This window comes from Protopterus annectens, chromosome 2.part2, assembly GCF_019279795.1.
Source record: "Protopterus annectens isolate FY-2018-M chromosome 2.part2, PAN1.0, whole genome shotgun sequence".
Taxonomy (NCBI): domain Eukaryota; kingdom Metazoa; phylum Chordata; order Ceratodontiformes; family Protopteridae; genus Protopterus; species Protopterus annectens.
The window spans coordinates 1,080,783,579-1,080,807,544 of NC_056730.1; the positions used below are offsets into that span (position 1 = coordinate 1,080,783,579).

At 38.2% G+C, this 23,966-nt stretch overlaps 1 protein-coding gene across 1 annotated transcript in view; it reads left to right on the forward strand.

Annotated features, from left to right (window-relative positions):
- The window catches only part of LOC122795880 (UDP-glucuronosyltransferase 2A1-like), a 299,683-nt gene that overhangs the window by 250,630 nt on the left and 25,087 nt on the right, over positions 1-23,966 (forward strand). Inside the window, exon 6 of the mRNA XM_044064299.1 lies at positions 888-1,107. Coding sequence (XP_043920234.1) covers positions 888-1,107 — 220 coding nt within the window. The remainder of the gene's footprint in view (positions 1-887; positions 1,108-23,966) is intronic.

Consider the following 23,966-nt stretch of genomic DNA (forward strand, 5'->3'; position numbering starts at 1 on the left):
TTAATGTTCTTCTTCTGAACACTCCTGGGCTTGCAGATTCAAAGTCCATCCAGCTTTTATGTTTCTGAAGTACCAAGCTTGATATTGATGCACGGCATTCCAAATTTAGAGTCTGTATGGTATAATTATCCTTAGGACAACACTGCAGTTTCTTAAAATACAGATTGTCAAAAATGCAAAGCCCAGTAGCAGTTATAGGAGTTAAAGTATATTTCATGTGACAAACAATGAACTTAAAGCCTATCAGACTGATCACAGTACCCACCATTCAGTCTGACTGTTAATACTTCCAGAAAGTAATATACAGCTTCAGGAATTTTGCAGAACAGCTGTGTCCCCTCTGCACCTCCAGATGTGGTAACACTTGCTCACCCCAGCTCTATATATTTTAATCCCAACGTGCCATCAACTCAAAGAAAAGAAAAATATATTTACCCTTTCCTCTAAGTAAGTTTGACCTTGGCAGTAGCTAAGTGGGTGTGAGGACAGAGCCCTCACAATGGAGGATGCAGAGGTCTAATTTCACCTGCAAAAATATTTTCTTTAAAAATGTATGTAGTTAAATATAGCCTGATGATCTAGTGTGTAGCAGTAAGATTGTAGTAGATTGTGGATAGTATATTAACCTCAATCACTCAAAGTATTTCCAAATTTTAAAGTAGCAGTTCAATGTTTTAAGAATGCTGTTGTATGTCTAGAGTTTTTTTTCCAGTTTCTGATACCTATCCTGGAAGCAGTTGCTGCTTTTGAAAACGTTTCTCTAGCCATTAACATTTGGTGTCTCATATTTATGACTATGTTTATTATTAAACATATCTGAACATTTTTTGAAATAAGAGACACTGCTGTGTAAATCAGAATTCTTTACTTTTTTTTTTAAATTGCAGGCCATCCAAAGACTAAATTGTTTATTACTCATGGAGGAACAAATGGAATCTATGAAGCTATATATCATGGAGTACCAATGGTCGGAATTCCCTTGTTTGCTGATCAGCCTGATAATATGGTCCACATGAAGACAAAAGGAGCTGCAGAAGTGGTGGATTTCACACACATGAAAACACAAGATTTACTGGAAGCTGTAAATAAAGTTATCGGTGACTCTAAGTAAGTAACCAAAAATGTACGATTGCAGTATTCTGCAATGTTTACATTATTTTCTTAATATTAAGTGAGGCACCCTGTACAGAACTAACTGCAAATAGGGCCTTTATAAAATATAACAAGCCCTATGCCTAAAATAAAATGGTTTATTATGTATACACTTAAAAATGATGCCTTGTTATTATATATTCCCTTTGTGTGGTATACATTGTGGTGGGCCTAAGCGATTTAACTTAAAACATATGAGCTGGAAATAGAGTGGATTACTGAGTCAAGTAAGATGAGATGAAGGACTACATGAACACTTAATGGGATCACAAAGCATAGCTCAGAGAAATTACCTGATAAAAAGAAGTGTAAATCAATTCTGAAGGTTTTTACAGAAGCTCTTGGAAGAAAATCCATGTATTAGCACTAACAAAATGGCAGATAATCTGAGGAATCTATTGATTCATGCAGTTGGAAGAGCATGGAGGCAAAATGGTTGAAGTGTACCAAATGTGTGAAAATGTAGATTCCCATGACAGATAATGGCTTGCTTGTTATGTATTTTCACGGATTCTGTGCTGCCTGTCAAAGACTCAATATACCTTTCTTAAATAACAGCTTATATTTCTATTCATTTTTTAAAAGTCCATATTCTATCCCGTTCACTCTTGAATTTCCTCATTATTTTAGAGATCACTATAACCTGAGGAGCACTGTTGTACTGATCTGCTTCCTTATCTATGAACAATATGTATTCCTGGCATTCATTCTCAGCATGTTTACTTTAGCTTCAGTTTGCATTGTTTTCTCATACTTTAATTTTTTTAAAAATAATACCTTCTTTGAGTGGCTGTTTCCCTTCAAGTACATAAAGGTTTGTAACACTTTCCCAAAACAGAGATTTTTTTTTTCAAATAGGCCAATCACCAGTTGCAACAGAAGCAAGCAATGCCTGCTTCCACTTAAAGGGTGCAGTAAAGACATGTAGGATAAAGTCAGATAATTTGCTAAGGAATTAGGCACAGGGTCACTCAGACAGAGAATATGGCAAATTTCATCACTGAGGACAACAATATTAACTTCATTCATTCATCCATCCATTTGTTAAATGGGACAAATCCATTAGGCACAAGTGTTCCTTTCCAGGAGAAACCCAAAAAAGCACAATTCTAGTTAAGTGATATGCTCAAAGATAGACAATATGCAAGTGGATATTGACTGAAGCATCCCATCAGCAACTTAGATATATAAACCTGTTTGTTATCCTGACAGAATACAAGATCATACAACACGAATATGTGTAGCTTGAAGGAGAGTACTTTATAAGTAGGATATGCTTAAAAGGACCAGAAAGACATGTAGTGATAGAAAGCCTGGGAAGTAGTTTCACTCAAACATGAATTACAAACGAGAGTAAAGTGAATGTTATCATGGGGATGGTAGTAAGGAAATGTGTATATTTATGAGGGGCTGAGGGAGGTTTCTCCAGAGGACAAACATCTTAGTGAAGATGGAAGAGGGAAGAATACCTTAATGAACCATCCCCTGAGGGTAGTTGAGTGAAGTGGGTCATGGACTTAATGACATCTGTAGTTCATGTTATTGCATGTTCATTCACAGGGTATATAAAGTGAATTCAGTCAGATAATTCCTGGTCATCGGGCAAATATTTTGTATCAGACGTCTGGAGTAATGGATAATCATGGAAGTATGCATGCATGCTTCGGTCAGCCTATAACACAGGTGTAACTAGTGGAACTAGCCATAACGGTGTTATTGCATTAAGTAACAAAGAGCATTCCTGAAATACCCTTTAGAAAGCTATACCTCTGCATCTTCAGATATCCACTTAACACAATTTTACTGCAGTTTTCTTTTTGTGTGCCACTTTAAACAGTTACCGCAGTTGTTTTCCTCCCATTTTTATGATGTTTGAGTAAATGATTTAGTGATTTGTCATCTAATGTTATCTCTTTTTTATTTTGCCCATTGCTTCACCATTCCCTTCAGTCCTCACCTGCTATTTGGTAACGTTTGTGATGTGATGACCTTTATAAAACCAGTGCTTTTGAAATTCATATAATGTCTTCTTTAAATTCCATTTTAGGGAAAACAAGTAATTTTCAAATTAGAAAAAAATGATTCCCAGCACCAGAGATTGGTACTTGACCGGCACAGTACCTGACCCAACACCCCACCCCAGTCCTCCCAAACACACACACACACACATACCGTACATCTCACAAGTAGAGAGTCAAAACAGTTATTTTCAGGTTGAGGATGACTGAGTTATGTGGGGTTACTGACATCCAGGCATATGGGAGGGCATCACCCACAAGAGACTCCATGAGGTGGGACCCAGTATCCCTATTCCATGAAGATCCTCTTATTTGTTGAATGAATCATCATTGAAGTCAACATTTGTTTTCATCTTGCTTTTTTCCTTAGACTACTCTGCCAAGAGCTGGATCTTTGGGTCTTGTTTATAAACAAGAGAAGAATGTGGTCTGTACAGCAGGCATTCTACAGGACAGTGATAGTCAATGGAAAATTGAGATACAGGACGAAGCACCAGCATTTACCAGTCTGTCTATGACCCCTGTCCTCACCTATGGTCATGAGCTTTGTGTAGAGACAAAAAAGGTTAGAGCATTGATACAAACATCAGAAATGAGGATCCTTCACAGGGTTGTTATCACAGGTTTGCAGGGACCTCTGTCTGTGACAGGGTGAGGAGCTCAGCAGTCCAGGAGAACCTCAAAGCATCACTGCTGTTCCTCCAAGGTAAGCATAGGTTTAGTTGTGGTGGGTGCTTATGTACTTAGGATGTCCCTATCCACCTCCCACAGGACTGTGTCATGCAGAGACCACTTAAAGACACCAGTACCACCTAAGGAAGACAATTGTACTGATCTGTTTCCTTATCTTTGAGCAATATTTATTCCCAACATTTATTCTAAGCACTTGTGTTTTCACATATTTCTATTTGGTGGAAAAACAGTACCTTCTCTAATTTTTTGTTTCCCTAACATACAATAACTTTGTCTAAAGAAAAAAATGTTAATTGACACACTATTAACACAACATGAAATACACATGGAAGACAGTTCTGTAATCTGTCAGTCTGAGCTTCACAAATAAACACAATTCAAATCTATCTTGCTGTTCTATGTTGTGAAGAAAACTAGCAATATTCTCACCTGTTGAGACACATTCCTCTGGCATCAGTCTCAGTTCATAGGTAGTTACTAAGCTTGTAGTCCACAGGACCATTGAGGACCTCAACTTAAATTCCAAGTTTCCCCTAAGCACTGTCTGGTTAAGCGACTTGCTCAAGGTCACACAATAGGCAAATGGGGGCTGAGGGAATAAAACCCCACACTACATTGCACACTCTTAGCCCCCTGCACCAACTACCAATATCTGACTTTTTATATCCTTTAGTCTAAAAGGCTTATCTTGTAGTTATTGTGAAGGTTCCCAACATTTATTCTAAGCACTTGTGTTTTCACATATTTCTATTTGGTGGAAAAACAGTACCTTCTCTAATTTTTTGTTTCCCTAACATACAATAACTTTGTCTAAAGAAAAAAATGTTAATTGACACACTATTAACACAACATGAAATACACATGGAAGACAGTTCTGTAATCTGTCAGTCTGAGCTTCACAAATAAACACAATTCAAATCTATCTTGCTGTTCTATGTTGTGAAGAAAACTAGCAATATTCTCACCTGTTGAGACACATTCCTCTGGCATCAGTCTCAGTTCATAGGTAGTTACTAAGCTTGTAGTCCACAGGACCATTGAGGACCTCAACTTAAATTCCAAGTTGCCCCTAAGCACTGTCTGGTTAAGCGACTTGCTCAAGGTCACACAATAGGCAAATGGGGGCTGAGGGAATAAAACCCCACACTACATTGCACACTCTTAGCCCCCTGCACCAACTACCAATATCTGACTTTTTATATCCTTTAGTCTAAAAGGCTTATCTTGTAGTTATTGTGAAGGTATATCTCACATAACAGTTAAGAAAAGTATACTTCTGTGATGCCCCTGCACTGGCCTAGTAATCAAGGAGCTTCAATCCTCACCACTAGCACCAGTGAGGGACATGCACATTGGGAGGATGAGAAGTACACACACAGTAAAGTAAAATTTCCTTTAAGAGCCCACAGAGATCACAGTCAGTCTGGGGCTGGTTTCTCCCTCTCTTCCCAGATCCCCAGTAAGACTCCCCACTGGCACAGCTATAGAGTTAAGATCTCAACCAAGAACCAAAGGCACGACACCAATGTGTAAATGGATGCGAATTCCAGTCGTTCCTGTTGATGCTCACAGCCTGATGAACAGATAACAATGTCCAAGAAAGCAAATGACAATGTCCAAGAAAGCAAATAGTACTCAGGATACGACCAAAATAATGTTCCACAATTTATTGAACACGATCACAAACACAGTCAACCGCCATAGGCAGCTCCAAAGCAAAAAACACGATCTACCTAGGTTTCGTCCGTATAACACAGACTTCTTCAGAATAATATGTTTCTCAGTTTAGTCACTTATATATGCACGTTGATACCAATTATTATTCCTCAATAAAACAATTAAACAGTTAAACAAAACAATTGAACATTAAACAGCTGAATGACATTCAATCATGCATTTCCTTATTCTCATAATGCACATAGAATTATATTTCACATCCCACAAGCTAAGGTATAAATAATTAATTACTGCTGCAAGACCAACCAAAGATGTATGTAGATATATGAATGTGAAGTATTAAAATTAAAATAAAATATTATATTGTTTAATGAGTTGAACGTAATTCATATAAATATATGTGTATATAATATAAATAATAAATATATGAATGTGTAAATTAAAAGTTATGTGAATTAAAAATTGTGTGTAAATTTAAAACGACTATAAAATTGTGATAATAAATATGTATATATGTATGAATCTAAAACGTACTTATATATGTATTTAATTGAATGTACGTCGATATATAATGAGCTAATTATATTATATCTAAAATTAATCAACCCTTATAAAAAATGTTATATTTATAATATATCAAAAAATAAATAAATATATGTATATAAATCTATTCTATATATTAAATACAATTGATAATAAATAATTGATAATAATTAATAATAATAATAATAATAATAATAATAATTAATAATAAATACCAAAATCCATATATTGTAATGTGTGTTAATTTATGTATTAACATATACGAACACTGAATGCATCATTATAATAAAAAGTTAAAGATCTCAGCCGAGTGGTCAAGCCAAAACTTCCAGCACCCTCTCTGTCCAACCAGTGCTTTGTGTCCCTGCCCATGTAGCTGACACACACACACACACACACACACACACACACACACACACACACACACACACACACACACACACACACACACACACACACACACACACACACACACACACACACACACACACACACACACACACACACATACACATTTTGGGATTTGATTTATATACAAACACACAGACACTCCTGGGGAAGGCTGGCACAGGTTCACTAGCTATGCCCCCTTCTGCCCAGACTCTACAGTAGTACTAGCTTCCACCAACCACTCTTACTTATCAGCTACTCTAAGGCCCTTCCCAAAGAGTGACCAATTCGTCTGTGTAATGTTACTATAATCCAAATGGTAAGTGTGACCAAGACTTTTAAGGCTATTTAAGAGTGGCCTGTAGAGTGTCACCAAATATATATAAAGTACTCTGAGAGCCTAAATATCTCTAAACAAACTAGCCACAATTACAAGGTTTACATATATTTAATAATACATAAAAGAACAAGACAATACTTAGTAACTCAACACAGTGGTAACAGAGTTCAGAATCACAGGAAATATTTTAAAACAACATTGCAGGACAGTCTCATATAAATGCAGAAAACATCTAAACTAGTCTTTACTGTATTCCTAGCTATATCTAAGAGATACTGTGTCCTAAATAACTTACTTACAGAGCACGACAACTGTTGATGGGAGAATGTTGGCAGAGCCAAAGACAAATACAAAATGCACAGACTCACTCTCTGATATAGTTCTTAAATTACTGTCAGACATTACTGCTTGGTTATCTCAAATTACATATTTCATTGTCACCTCTGCCTTCAGTTCCCAGGCTAACAGAAACTTAAAAATTTAGCACTTCTGTGTCAAAAATACTTATCTCTCAGAAGTTTTCTTGAACTGGAAGTCATAAAACAGTTAAACACCTTTACATTTGAATCCTGTAATTATTTCTCTTTCCAGACAATAGAAAGAACTCATAGTTGTAGACATTCTGTATCCTAGTTGAGATAAACACCATTGTAAAACTCTTTGCTTTTCTTGAAGGTTTGCAAGTTAACTCTGTATGTTCCAGCCTTTACCATCAAAACATACATTTGCATAGGCATATAAGTTTATACACATTTCTGCTCTTTTCCAGCAGGAAACACTGTGGTTACATTCTTGAAGCTCAGTACACACATACAGTTCAACACACACTTCTGCACCAGTATTTTAATATACACATAATATATAGTTTTCTTACATTTATAAGACAAGCATATAAATCATATTTCTATTCATAAATGACATAGAGTTATTTACAAAATTCCAGCTAGCTGAGCTGGCAGCCCTCACAACTTCACATAACAGTTACCTCTGAAAATGAAAGAATATATATATCTTTGAAAGACAGTGTTGTCAGTTAATATCCACACACCTCTATTTTTTATCATAGGTTCATAGGTTCATACTAGGCTATCTGCCCAAGGGCATTTATAAGCCTAGCCCAGAGTTTTGTGGCTTTCACCACCCCTTTAGTTTGAAAGATACTATGCCCATTATTTTGTTGTGGCTCTGTCAAGCAGTGACACTGAGGTAATCCCTGGGGTATACCTGCGATCTCCCATCCATTGGTCAAGATTTCTCTTGAACAAAGCCAGTGAGGTGCTCTGCCTCACATGTACCGGGATTTTGTTCCACAGCATAGGGAGTCTCTGGGTGATGAACCTGTCCCTCCAGCACGTCCTATTAATAACCGTGTTAAGGTTTAAGTCTCTTGCCCTTGTAGTTCTGATGGATTTAGATTTTTTGAGGTGAAGCATGTTCATCAATTCCGGGTTGGACATGGCCTTGTATGTCAGGCACGGGTCACCTCTGAGCAGACGGTAAGTGACTGAATAGAGCTGGAGTTCCTTCAGTCGGGCAGCATAAGACATATTTTTGAGACCCTTTATCCTTTTGGTGAGGAACTTTTGGGACCTTTCCAATTGCTGCAGGTGTCGGGTCAGATACATTCCGAATGGAGCATTGTACTCAATCATTGGTCTGATGAGTGATGAGTACAGGGGAACGATGACCTCCCTTGATCTAGATGTGAATCCCTTCATGATCAGGTGGGCAATGTAGAAGGTCTTCCTAACTACTTTGGCAACGAGAGTGTCAAATGAAAGGTTGCTGTCAACCTGGGTCCCCAGATCCCTGATAACCTCTTCTGTGCTTAGTGGATTGCCACCTATATGGTAGCTAGGGGTAACCTTGTTTTTTCCGAAGGGTATGACTATGCATTTTTTGGCGTTTAACTTTAGGCCATGGCTCTGGCACCAGTTATCCATTTCTATAAGACCCTTCTGAAGGATATCTGTGTCAGATGTGCTCTCGACTATGGCGCCCAGTTTGCAGTCATCTGCAAACTTTGTCAGCCATAACCCTCCTGTGTTTGCTTGTACTTCTGAAAAGTAGATGCCGAACAAGAGTGGGCCCAGGACTGAGCCCTGAGGGACACCACTTGTGACAGGCTTTTAGTCTGACATGGCGCCAGCAACTCTGACCCTGTGGGTTCTGTCACTTAGCCAGTTTGCAACCCATCTTGTGACGTATGGGTTTACATTTAAGCTGGTGAGTTTTTCAATGATACCTGAGTGGGGTATTGTGTCGAAAGCCTTTGCCAGGTCGAGGTAGGCTGTGTGGACTGCCTTGCCCTCATTAATGGCCTTGGTGACTGTTTCGAAAAAGTCAACCAAGTTTAAAAGGCATGATCTGCCTTTGACAAAGCCAAACTGGGTTGGATCCAATGTCTGCAAGTCCCCTATGTCTTTATTTATGAGTTCCATTATGATCCTCTCCATAGCTTTGCAGATCAGGCTTCTCAAGCTAATGGGACGGTAATTTCCAGGGTCGGTGGAGGCACCGCCTTTGTGAAGTGGGACCACAGTTGCCATACGCCACTCCTCGGGTACGTATCCTGAGGTGAGGCTAAGATTAAATAGCTGCCCTAACTGCGGGTTTAATTCCTCATTGAGTTCGTGGAGCACACAACTGGGGACACCATCTGGTCTCATGGATGTGTGTTTTTCACCTTGGAGAGAGCAGTTCTCACCTGAGCGTTAGAGATGTTTGGGGGGCTACAATCCTCTGGTATAGATATCTCTCCTTTTGGGGGAGGGGGAGTTTGCACTGAACCTGTCAGCCAGTATGTTGGCAATGTCTGTAGGTTCAGTGATTTTTACATCATTTTGAACTAATTCTGAGCATATCTGGGAGTTTCCTCCCAGGTTTCTAACATAGCTAAAAAAGGCCTTATGATTGTCTTTTGAGTCCTTAGCGACTTTTCTCTCAAAATTTGCCTTGGATGATTTTATGAGAGATCTTAGTTTTTTACTTATAATGATCAAAGGTGTCTTCCCTTTTAAGGATTTTGCTCTATCTTGTAGTAGCGTCCTCCTTTTGTTGTAGAGCTTGTTTATGGCTGGGGTCCACCAGACTGGACGCTTGCCTTTGGTACAAAGAGTCTTTGTTTTGTTTGGGATTGCCTGATCTATGCAGTCCTGTAGGTGCTGGTAGAAGGCATTTGTAAGTGATTCAGCGGCTTGAGTAATGGTTTCCGCAGGCTTGGGGGCCTTGAAAGAGACCACACTAGTTTTTAGAAGTGTGAAGTCGGCTTTTGTGAAGTTCTTCACTGTGGTCTTTTTTATCTCGGGTGGGGGCGGGATGTGGACTTCCAGTGAGATTAGTTTATGATCTGATCTCACCAGTGAGGGGTATACTTCCGGTGTTGAACATTGTGACCCCATGTTCGTGATGATGAGATCTAGTATGTTTTCTCCTCTTGTGGGGATGGTGACTAGTTGTTCCATGGCATTTGAGTTTATGAACTCTAGGAACCTTTGGGCTAGAGTGTTGGGGCTTGAGTAGTGATCCCAGTCTATATTCGGGTAGTTGAAGTCACCTAGTATGATGGTGTTTGGAGATACATTTATCCCCTCCAGTGTTTTCAGGAAAGCTATGTGAAGTTCCTGAGTTTGAGAGGGTGGCCTGTAACATGCTACAAATTGCAGAGCAGTCTTGCCTATGGTTAATTGCACCTGGATGGTCTCCAATGTATCGTGCATTGCCACCAACCTTGAGGTGTGGGTGTCCTTGATGAATATGGACACCCCCCCTCCTTTCTTGGTGTTGTCCGGATTTTGGGGCCGGAACGCATGATATGAGGTAAAACCTGATAGTGCCGGGGTGCTCTCAGGAGCCTTGAACCAGGTTTCAGTCACAGCACAGACATCGATGTTCTCCATACTGAGAAGGGCTTCGAGTGCATGCATCTTGAGGTTGAGACTTCTGGCATTGAGCAGCATTACCCTTAGTTTTCTTCCTTTTGTGTTCTAGGGTGGTAGGTCTAGAATTTGAGCCTTGCCTAAAAAGGCACTATGGGGTGGCAAGAGCCTTTGCCAATATCCGGAAGCCCAGGGGTGACAGGTGCAAGCCGTCCCTTGCGAAGCAGTGTGGCTTGTCCAGCATGTCATCCCAGGCAGACAGACATTGGATCCCCTTTGAATGACACCAGAGTTTAAGCCAATTATTAAAGCTGATCATCTTGTCTCTGTATTGTGGCATCATTCTTGATGAAGGTAGGATACTGCTCAAGGTCAGGGTCATACCTGCCTGAGCTACATAATCAGAGAGCTCCTCTATGTCTCTTTTCATGTAGTCCAGGGAGGTACGTCTCAGGTCATTCACACCAGCATGGACAATGACTGAGTCATACTTGTACCTGCTGTTGAGAGACCTGAGTGCTTGTGTTATGTGGCGGATTCTAGCGCCCGACAGGCAGCTTACTGTGACCTTCTCCTTACTCAATCTGGTGAGCGGGACGTCAGTGTGTCTGACTATGGAGTCACCAATGACGAGTGTGTCTGGCATTGTGTTTGGCCTTAAGGGCTGTGACTGTTTGGCACACTGACTATGTGGTCTATGTGTTGCATGTGTTGTGTCCTGAGGTAGCAGTTGATTGGGTGTCTGCTTTGGTGGCCTCTGCTGTTTTGGTAGATTTTTGATCAGAGCCCCCGAGTATGTCTTTGTGTGTTTATGTGTATGATTTGAAGTTGTGATAGTACTATGTGAGACTGGGTTTGTGGTGTGTGTGGTTACCTTCTCCTCCTGTCTGGTCTTGCCAGTCCTATGTTGAGAGAGCTCAGCCTCCAGTTTGGCTATATAGTTGCATCTCTCGCATGTATTTGTGTTTTGTGGAAGAAGGAGAGGGTTGTCTGTGTACATGAGGCAATTGTAACATTGCCTCAATATTCCAAGATTCACCAGCTGAGCAGGAGAGGACACTAGCAACTGATCCCTCGACATGCTAGAAGAAATAGACAAAAACTTTAAAAAGACTCCGGGGGATGTGGGTGATCGAAAAAGGGTTTTAGGGTGGTGGGGTACTATGTATAATAAAAGTGCTATATCAAAGTAAAAAAATACTTTAGGAGCAAGTGCTAGGCTTTACAGATAGAGAATAGTCTACTTAGGAATCAAGTAGAGCTGAACTTTTTAGATATAGAATACGCTGGTTTGATCAGCAGTACAGTTCAAGGAAGGCTGTTTTAAGGGAAAATTTGAAGAGTGGACTTTAGGTAGCCCGAATAGTTTAACCTTGATTAACCGCCGCTGCTCTCGTGTGCTCCTGTGGCAACTCCGCGCTAAATCGCGCTAAAGCGTGCTTTATAGCAGGGGGCTGGAAAAGACAGGAAATGACCCAAAATGGCCAATAAACTACAAGTTACTGCCTTAAACCACTCCTCTGAGGACAAACAGGCAGCTCAGTACTCCCCACTCTCACTGGTGAGTAAAGAAACTTCCCCCTGACCAAACAAGGAAAATGGAGAAACACAGGAACCAAGACAAAGCCCAGGGATCAGCAAAATCTGATCACTGGAACAAACTATTAGGAAAGTATGGAAAACAAGAGTATTGTTTTTTGTTTTTTTTCAAGTTTTTTTTAACAGATAGACAGAAAATACAATAAATGCTGTGTTTTTCGATTCATTGCTATCAAAAGCTAGTACACTTGAATGTATTAGCCTGTTGTTTAACTTTTAAGCAAAACTTAAACAAGGAAGTGCAACAAACAATTCAAGCTATTAAAAACAGTAAAAACAGGTAATAACTGAATAAAATAGGCAGAAATAATCGTCGAAAGGCACAAAAAGTCGAAAATGCAGAAAAAAATACTTAGAATCTGGAAAGTTTGTCTTTTCTGGTCTCTGCTGCTCTAGGAACTCTGCTGGATACCACGAGGAGCTGTGCTGAGTTCTCTATAGCCAGAAAAGCCCGCCAAAGCGTGCTTTATAGCAGGGGACTGGAAAAGACAGGAAATTACACAAAATGGCCAATAAACTACAAGTTACTGCCTTAAACCACTCCTCTGAGGACAAACAGGCACCTCAGTACTCCCCACTCTCACTGGTGAGTAAAGAAACTTCCCCCTGACCAAACAAGGAAAATGGAGAAACACAGGAACCAAGACAAAGCCCAGGGATCAGCAAAATCTGATCACTGGAACAAACTATTAGGAAAGTATGGAAAACAAGAGTATTTTTTTTGTTTTTTTTCAAGTTTTTTTAACAGATAGACAGAAAATACAATAAATACTGTGTTTTTCGATTAATTGTTATCAAAAGCTAGTACACTTGAGTGTATTAGCCTGTTGTTTAACTTTTAAGCAAAACTTAAACAAGGAAGTGCAACAAACAATTCAAGCTATTAAAAACAGTAAAAACAGGTAATAACTGAATAAAATAGGCAGAAATAGTCATCGAAAGGCACAAAAAGTCGAAAATGCAGAAAAAAATACTTAGAATCTGGAAAGTTTGTCTTTTCTGGTCTCTGCTGCTCTAGGAACTCTGCTGGATACCACGAGGAGCTGTGTTGAGTTCTCTATGTTGATCACATACTGTAGTGATTGTTGATCACATACTGTAGTGTCAAAAATTTAGTTCAGCTAAATGAAGTGTATTGTTTCTCCTTTATTTATTTATTTATTTTATTTCATTGTATTTTTGCTCTTAAAAATCTAATTTAGGTAAGGGCCAACTGCACTCAAATTTTAGATTTAGATATCATAAAACAGGAGGCAGCTTTTTTCCATCTCAGTAGTAAAATGTTGCATCTTTCCAGATGGAAATGTGTCATGTGGGCAAGTGCAGTTTCATCGAGCACAAAAAGAATAAGTGCTGTTCACCAAAACTACTTTTGCTAACAGTGGTGTTTGCTTTTTTTTCCCTACTGCTGTGTAGCCTCATAGTTGGTATATATATATATATATATATATATATATATATATATATATATATATATATATATATATATATATATATATATATTCTATTCGCTGACAGCCCATTTCACTGAAACCCATTTCGTTGACAGCTCATTTCATTGACAAACATTCTAGGTGGGGGGCTGCGCCCCCCACACCCCCCCAATGTGGGGGGCTGTGCCCCCCACACCCCCAACTATATATAACAACTCCACAGTCGCACAACAGTGGGGAGGGGGGCAAAACCCAGGTTTTTGCCTTGAATACTTTTGTCAATGAAATGAGCTGTCAACGAAATGGGTTTCAGTGAAATGGGCTGTCAGCGAATAGAAGTAGACCCATATATATATATATATATATATATATATATATATATATATATATATATATATATATATATAAGTCCAGGAGCAGTTTTAGGTTTGTTTCTATCTGTTGTAATTACCTTCAGCAACTCGGCATGAATCCTTCCAGACTGTAGGTTAGCACCCATGATTGACTCAGCTGCATCTTCTTTCACAGAGAACACTAAGCAGCATTTTGTCATTGTGTTGTAGGAGCATTTTGTCTGTTTTCTGCTAAAGTCCAAAAACAGGCAACATCTGTTTCTCTTTTAAGTCACATCAGTCTTTAACTTATTCCATTAATTCTTCAGACATTACAAAAATCAGTGATAAAAAGTAATTTTTTACTATTTTTTAAATCATAGTTCTTAAACCAAGTTGAATAAGTCAAGTCATCATGTAGAAAGTCATAGATAAATAGGAACATAGGAATTATACAATGAAAGACATCTAAGGGACCATAAAATGTGTAGTAGCCATCTACACCTTTAAGTGGACATACTTAAAGTTCTTGCTACTTTTTCTTAACACTTAATAGTATTTGCCTCCCAAATTTAGTAGGGCAATACATGATATCCCTGGTGTAAATTTGTGTCTACCTATCCAATCAAGACTTACCTTAAAGGTAACCATAGACATAACTCATTCCATAGGCTGGGAATACGTTGAGATAGGAACCTGTTCCAGTAAGTCATGTTTACTTGGTGATATAGGTTTAGGTCCCTAGTGTGAATGTTTGTAGAGCTAATAGTTTCATGAAGAAATAGGAAGTTGAATAGGATCAGATCTGTCATGACTTAAAAAATAAGACATAGGTCACCTCAGAGTCGCCGAGTACAAGGAGAAATGTGGTAATCTATCAGGTATAGTTGAAGGTTTTAAGTCCTTTAATTTTCTTGGTTATAAAATCTTTGGCTTTCTAGCTGAACAATATGCTTGGAATTGTGCAAACCAAAGGGGCAATGCATACAGCAATGGGACTGATAAGGGAAGAGTACAGTAGTTGGGCAACTTATTCAAATATTGAGGATATTCCCTTGTTAATTAACTGGGACAGGTAGAAGGATTTCCTGCCAGTGGCAGAAACATGATGATTTAATTAGAGACATAGCTGTACCCTTAAGTACCCAGGTCTCTTAAGACTGTGTCTGTCTGAAGAGGAGTATAATATATAATATATGATTTGAGGGCAGCTTTTTTGCCAAATGTTGTTATGGTGTATTTCTTTGCATTTAACCCAAGACGATTTTTAGTATAGTGGGTACGTGCATATTTCAACACTTGCTAGAGCTGTTTAGTATCAGTGGACAAGCAGATCATAGTAGTGCCCAGCTTGCAATCATCAGCAAACTTAGTCAGACACACTTTTGGAGTATTGACTTGTATATTTGCAAAATAAATGGAAAAACAGAACAGGATCCAGCCCTAATGTCTGTGGTACCACACTAGTTACAATTTTATGTTCAGAGAGGATACCAAGAACTTTCATAACTTAAGATCAGTTATATAGTTAGTTTTCAATCCAATGGCTATCACCGAAGTTTATATTAAATGTGTCTAATTTTTCAATAATGCCAGCACTGGGAATATTGGCCAGGTTGATGTAAGCAGCATGTACTAAGTAACCACTGTCTGTAGCCTCTACAAAGATGCTTACTAGGTTCAGAAGATAAGAACTGCTCTTCACAAAACCAGATTGATCGAGGTCTGGATCAATTAATTGGCCTACATGTGCATAAATGAGGTCTGTATGATACACATTCCATGGATTTGAACATAAACTGGTGAAGCCAATGGGCATATAATTATCAAGATCCGTAGAGGAACAATCTTGTCTGGGAGAGTCACGGTGGCTGTCATAAAGGCATCAGGCACAAACTTCGCAGATTGGATGAGGTTCAACAGTTTAAGAAGGGGCTCATATAATGCACACTGGGCACTTATGAAAATGTAGCCTGATATGCTGTCTGGTCCCATGGAAGTAATATTATTTAGTCTTTGATGGGGATTCTATGACTTGTTCCAAAGTGATTTTAGTGAAAATTACATTTTACAGAATAATGGTGGCAATGTGAGTAGATGTGATGAAGACAGCACTAAATCGGTCTGCCAATATATTGGCTATGTCCTTGGAATCAGAATGATTTATTATTATTACAGTGGTGCAGTGGTAGCGTTGTCTCCTCACAGCAAGAGGTTCTCCAGTTCAGTTCTCAACTGGGGTGCCTTCTGTTTGGAGTCTGCATGTCCCCCCTGTGTTTGTGTGGTGTGCTCCGGTTTCCTCCCACATTACAAAGACATGCATCTGGAGCATTTCTCCCTGGGCCTCCTCTGAAAATTGGTTTCATTCCAACTCGGACTTTCCCAGTAAACAAATGTTAAATAAAATAAATATTATGGATATATATTGTCTGTATAATCTATAGATTTCTGGACATTATCCCTTAATTTCCCAGCATAAATGAAGGAAGATTTGTCATTTCCTTCGGTATCTGTCATAGCCTTAAACTTTCACTCCACTTCACATTTCTACTGGTGCTCTGAAGTTCATTGCTGGCATGTTTCAGCGTGGTCTTGTGGTAAGGAGATATGGATTTCTTATAAAGTTTCATTGTGTCCCTTCTTTTATTATACATTTTATTAACATGGAAGTTTCACCAGAGTGGTTTATTCCTCTCTCTCTACTATCTTTGTTATGTATCTCTGGGAGCAGTAGGTGGTATATAGTATTATACCATTTCAAATGTTTTCAATCACCTTCTTAATATTATTTCCTCATCATTTTATTCCAGGAATTTTAACTACAGCATCAGCTACTTGGAACTTAGTTTCTCCTGTTGATTTTACTGATTCTAGCTTATTCATTTCAAAATCTAACTGATCTTAGACTTACATTTTTGTCTTAATTACAGCATGTTTTACTTCAGCCTTTTTTGTTAAATAGTTACTACAGCATATCTCATTAATTTCATAGTTTGCTACAATGCATAAATATTTTACAAGGCAACTATTTGTATACTGGTGCTATCAGTTTGGCACTTCTGATCTCTACATACTTTACATAACACTGCACATTTTTTACAGTCTTATACTACAACCAACAGTTCTTAACAGCTACTTAGGTCAGTGGCCCCATATTTGTTTTTTTCTTGAAAACCCTTCCCCTAGTCTATCTTGTCTGAGCTTCCCTTTTCTTCAGTTTCATTGAGGTGAATGCGTTATTGTTGTGTGGATTTTTCAGTTTCCATTCTTCTGTCACACCCTGCATGTTGACTTGGCACATAGTTCCTGTACCACTCCTCACCAAAACTTTCTTCACTTTTTGACAAAAAAAGTCCTCAGCTGTTAGAAACAAAATGAAGACATTTGATACTGGTTGACAAAAAATTCACAGGAATAAAATATATACAGGAGTTTATTCATACCATAAGGCAACTTGGCATATATAGCAGTTATGAATAATAAAGGCATCATGGAACATTCCAAGATGGTATAAACTATTCATAGAGATATCAAGAAGGTATGAAGTATTCATGGAGAAATTACATGATGACAAAAACACTCAGTTTACAAACAAGAAAGTAAACTGATATATGCAACTGTAAAATATCTGTAGAGAGCTGCTTCTTCTAATGGTTGCATATTATTACATATTTACGTTCTGTTAGTCTGTTCCCATAAAGGAATGTAATATAATTTTAAGTGGACATTATCATGACCTCTCTGTGTTGCTGGGAGGACAGAATCCTGCTACCTTCCCTTATCTCCTTTCTGTGTTACCTAGCAGACAGTATCAGTACAAGGCATACATCAGCATTAATTTGTTTTTCCTTATCAACATGGAGCGGAGCTACGTACATTCTTTTACTTGGTCTTGTCAACAGAAATTATTCTTGGACAGTTCATTTAGTAACTAAAAATTATGTCTAACAACAATACATGTATTTTTTAAAATACATATAAAATCCATTTAAAGAGACAGCTACATATATATAAAACCCTAGAAAATAATAACATGTCCATCAAATATTAACACCTGGCAGAGATTTTTTCAATCTTAGATGACCCCAAGAGTAGTATACATCCCAGTCCATTCATTTTAAATTCTTTGATGGACCCACTAAGGAGATTAGCTATGAATACACATAAATGGATGCTTCTCACCAGATTGCTTACAGAGATGGTGTCCCAGATGCAGATTTCCTTGCATCTCTGAACAACAAATAGATCAGGAAGTTCTGCTCCAGAGTACTACACAAAGAAGTTTAGGAAACATATACCTTTTCCTTCAGAAGGACAAGTCTATTTCAGTGAGCATTCCCTCTCATCCTCCTTTTCCCAAGAGTGATCCAAAAAAAAGAGAAAAGGGGCCAAGGAAGTTTGTAGCAGCATCCTGTTGGATCAGACAGTATTGGTTCTCTCTTCTGATTTAGATGTCCAGGGTGAAAAGTCACATGCTGTTTCTGCAATTGGACCTTTTAACTCAGAGCACAGGTGCCCTGATATAACCCATCCTAATGACATTGCAGATCACTGTCTGGATGATTTAACTTTCTTGCCCTTCTGGCATTAGTTCTCTGAGGATGCGCAGACCAGATTTAAGAAGACTACAAACCCTGGCACAAGGAAATCCTACTTGTCTGAGTAGAGGTTTTTCCTCTGATGCTATAGGAAGGACTAGGACAATAACACAGCACCAGTGTCCATGATTTTGCACTACTTAAGTGTACTACTCAGTTCAATTCAAGCATACACCTCTGGAAAGGTACATCCCTTAGCTATTTCAGCCTGCATGACTGTACACCCTACAGCATCCTTACAGCCTGCTGAAGTTATATTAGACAATGGGAAATGAAAACTAGTACCCACCATTAACTGCATGTCCTTAGGGACTGAACAAGAGATAGATATTAAACACTCACTATGACAAACCCAAGATGGGATTAATTATTACCAGAAAAGAAAAGGAGTTTTACACTCAGGCACCTAAATCAAAAGTACAAGAGAATACAAATATTGTCAAATCACTACCTTACAGGTTACATAATAACATTAGTCAGGGTCAACTTTAAGCTTATCTCACTCATCAGACTTGGTTTATGTCATTCCAACATATCATTGCATTGTAGATAACGCTTTTTGGATCCAGTCTGTCATTTAGATAACCAGAATAGATTAGTATATGCACACACACACACACACACACCCACACACACACACACACACACACACACACACACACACACACAATCAGGCATACGCATCTTCACAACCTTCCTGAGCTTTTAGAAGATGAACAATAGTTAATTAAATCTATAAAAGAATGACAAATAGTACTTGCATAGTCAAATTATCAGTGTCTATTTTTTTTGTTTGTCAACACAATATTAAATGCCAGGTGTAAACACACCTGTTGGACAGTTGTCAGAATGACAAGCATTTGTTTATTTCTTTATTTGTCTGTTTGCTAACCAGATTGTTGGACTAATACAAGGCCTCTTTTTAACCAAAACCTGAATCAGTGGCCTAGAAAATATACAAGCAATTAATGTTTAAGTAAAAACTTCTTTAATTTTATAGTAAAACAGCTAGTTCAAATTATTATGGTTAAATATTATTATGGTAGAAAATTAGTTATAAAAACCTACAAGAAAAACCGAGTCAAGCTAGAGTTTTCACTGTGTGATACCCATAGAGGCCCATGGGGTATATGCAAATGACTCCTTAAAGACAGCAAGTCAAGGAAATTAACAAAAACATTGATTAAGAGAATTAGAGTAACATATCTAGAACTGTATGCAACCTTTTCATTAGTCTACATTTTGTTTATTTTATTTTATTTAGTTTGCATTTACTTATGCCCTTATTCTGATTTCCATGTAATGAATTTTGTTAAGACAGAGTATGAATAAAGCTATTAGTGTGAGTGTGAGTATACCTGTAGAGCAAGAAGTAAAGAAGGGGAAGATTTTGCAAAGATGCAATGCTATTTATTACAGTATTCTCTCACTTAGTACTAAAATGCCATTTGAAAGTAGAAATGTAAACATTATTAATAAAATGCCCCAACTCCCAAGTGTTACTAACTGCAGTCCTACTGATGGTGTAAATATAGTAACTTTTTGTGTTACAAGCCATAACCCATCAGTCAGATATGTTTGTCTTCAAATGCTCCATAGGCTTTAAATAAAAGTTATTAAAATACTGCCTTTTATTAGTTGTGGGAGAGAATTTCATGCAGCTTGTCCATTTAAAAAAGGTTATTTCCAGCCATGGCTGTCGTGAATGAGGGTCTGCTGCAAATAAGAATCCCCCTTCATTGTATGGGGGTAATGAGTGTTTATATTGTTTAGGGGTAGGCATTTTGCACGTGTTGTAGTTCCTATGGAAAGCCACTATGCACAAGTAATTTTAAGTGATGTTCAAATATTTCATTTCGTCATTTATTTGCATTTGAATACCAGGGAAGTACTGTTTGTGCACAGCCCATTTTCAGCACAACCCTATGGAGAAAATCTGCAGTAGTACCTACATTAAGTAACAAAAGGCACGAAAATGGAGCAGGATACAGGAATAAATAAAATGTATTAAGCGCTTTCGTCAAATATTAGGATTGACTTCTTCAGAATACCAGACAGCCAGCAAGACCATCCTTTTATACATACAACAATTGAGCCACTGATTAAATACAATTGAATAATTGAATAATTAAGAGTACAAATGTTTAAAGACATAGACTCCCTTGTTTTTTGAATTGTTTCTTTACCATTTTCTTTCACCACATGGACACCAGAAATCTCAACCAAGGTACTGCAAGTTCCATTTTAAACAATCTTGAAAAGGATAGTTTGAAAATGAAGAAATTACAAATAGAAAACTAGTACCTTAGGGAATGCTTGAAAAGGGAACAAGTTCCCAAAGGGTTAAGGTACTGGCGTTTCCCTAATGGGATTTTAAATGGCTCTGAACTGCATAAAGACTTGGTTTCACTATTTAACCGACAAGGTTGTGAGTTACTACAAGTTTTAATAAGGGACAATGACAAGAAATTTGAATTGTTGCAAAATTCTGTGAGTAAACTAGATGCTTTGTTAAAAAATGACATTGATTTTTGTAACAAACATGAGGAGTATAACGCCGTGTTTTTTAACATAGATAAGATTGTTGAGAAAATCAAGTTGAAAGAGAGTAAAAAACTAGATAGAGATGCCAAAGACAATGAAGCAGGTGTAGCCTACCCATTAGTTTCTAGTGGAAACACCAACAATGTACAAATGCATCGCAATGATGTTTCTGATGAACTTACTGATGACTTGCAACCCAGTGAAGACAACCACCCAGGTCCCATCCCTTTAGGTCAACCCCTATGGAGATCGGAGAGGATCCAGAAACAAGGTCATACCCACAGGAGACAATCCAGTGTGGGTTTCCACGGGGACCAACACCATTTACCCCAGAATTTTTCTGGGAGGGGGAGAGGGAAACAGGTGAATTGGCAACAGACAAGAAATGGGCAAGTTTTAGACAGCAACAGTGAGATTTCCATTATTTCTAATGACAATCAGGACTTCAAAATTTATAATTTAAGTAACATAGAAGTTACAAAAGATTGGGCAAACTTGTTTCAGAAGGGGTTCAATTTTGTACCCTATAAGAAATTCAACATGGAAAAAACAATCCTTGATGTTATGCTTTATACTAGAAAGCTAAACCTGAGTGTCTATGTAAGTGAAACTGAGAATAGTTACCAGGTGGGTGCAAAAAAACAAGTACCTATACCCCCCCCACACTGCATCCCACTTTACAACTGTTCCAAGGCATTTGCACTAAGGAAATCAGGGATTTAAATAGGGTGAATGACAACAGTAAACTGTACAATTTAACTAAGGAGGAGACTATCCTTCTAGACAGTATTTCTAACAACAGACAGATTAGAGTCATGAAACCTGACAAGGGGGGTGGTTTAGTAGTCATGGATCAGGAAAGGTACATTGACTCTATGCTAGTACATCTTCTTGGTGACGGATATGCACAAATATCACGCAATGAATTAAACATCGCATATAGTCATGTAGACATGGTGCTTTCTGATTTATTTTTTAACAACCAGATATCTGAAGAAGAACTGTTTTTTTTGCACACAGAAACATCCATGGATCCCAATGATATTTGGGATCCCAAAAATCCACAAGAGCATCTCACACCCACCATTAAGACCCATAGTGGATGCGAAAGGTTCCAAAACTATTAGTATTGCCAAATTTTTGGACCACAAGTTAAAAAAACGTCTGAGTTCATTTTCCCATATTATAAAAGATTCTTGAGACTGTCTCAAAAAATCAGACAAGAATTTTTTGACAGTAACATTATTTTTTTAACTATTGACATCAAAGATTTATTCAATGTCATCCCACATTCGGAAGGCATTGAATTGTTCTATGATTTTTTGTGCCAACAGACCACATTCTCCCATACCAGGATTCTTACACTTAGAACTTTAATGGAATTAGTCCTGGAAAACAGTTTCCTGATTTTTGAGGGACATCTTTTTAAGCAAAAATCAGGTATTGCTATGGGGGCGGCCTGTGCACCAGTTTTTGCTAATATTGTCCTGACACAATGGGAATTGTCCCAAGTTTTCACATTTGAATGGATGACATACTGTTCATTCTATGGGCAGTACCTAGATGACATCCTTATTTTCTGGAGGGGGGACCAGGAGCAGTTGTCTGAATTGCTACTGTTTCTCAACTTCAGTACTATCTTTCTGGAGTTTACCATGGTAACTCATACGGAATCCATTAGTTACCTGGATATACATATTTCCAAGGATCTGGAGAACAACCAGTTTTATTCCAACATCTTCAGGAAACCCACATACTCGAACACCCTTCTTCATTTTGATAGCGGACATCCCCTTCATCAAAAAAGATCCTTAATAAAAGGATAAGGAGTAAGATTGGCCCGCATGATCAGCAGAATTGATGACTTTTACAAGGAAAGGGATGTTTTATTGGGTATGTTAGTCAACAGGGAGTACCCTGAAGAATTTGTGATACCTTTACTTGAGGAAGTATCCAAAAAGAGAGTGGAAGGTTATTTTTACCCACTGTTGGGTTTGGACATTTCTAGACTCTGCACCTTCGGAAAGTAGGGTTTCGACAACTGCCCCATTTCAACATGGGCTTATTCTTACATACAACTTACAATTCCCTTTGATATGGGACATATTGGTGAGAAACTGGTTCATTCTTATGAGCGACGTGACCATAGGAGGGAAGGTGGTTGACTCCCCTGCTATAATATACAAAAAGGATTCCAGTATTAAGAACCTTTTGGAGTCCAGTGGTAAGATCACAAAACCTGGTATTGGGAAAATGACAAAATGTGGGCACTGCACTCAATGCAAATATATGTTAGAGTGTGACAGAATCTTTGTTAAAGGTTATGGATGGGTAAAAGTCAACCAGAATTGTAATTGTGCGAGTAAACAAGTAGTGTATGCTGCTATATTCCAGGCGTGTCCTGGGTTTTATATTGGCAAGACCAAGAATGCCTTCAGGACACGCGTTTATCAGCATACATATGATATAACTAAAGGCAACACCAAAAATGCCCTGGCAAAGCACATTAATACATTTTCAAACCATAATTTCAAGTTTATCATTCTGGAAAGGGTTAAAATGGATGAGGGAGGGGGACCCAGTGACTGGTTCCTTGAATTTAGAGAACTTATGTGGCAAATCAGAGTTAATGCCACTACTAGCCCAGGTTTGAACAATATGGTGTCCCTCACCAGTTATTTAAAACTTAAAGCAGACTTTTTATTTTAATGAGGTGTACACTATGACCTTGTTTTTCATTTCTATGTAAGTTTTTATAGCACTGATATT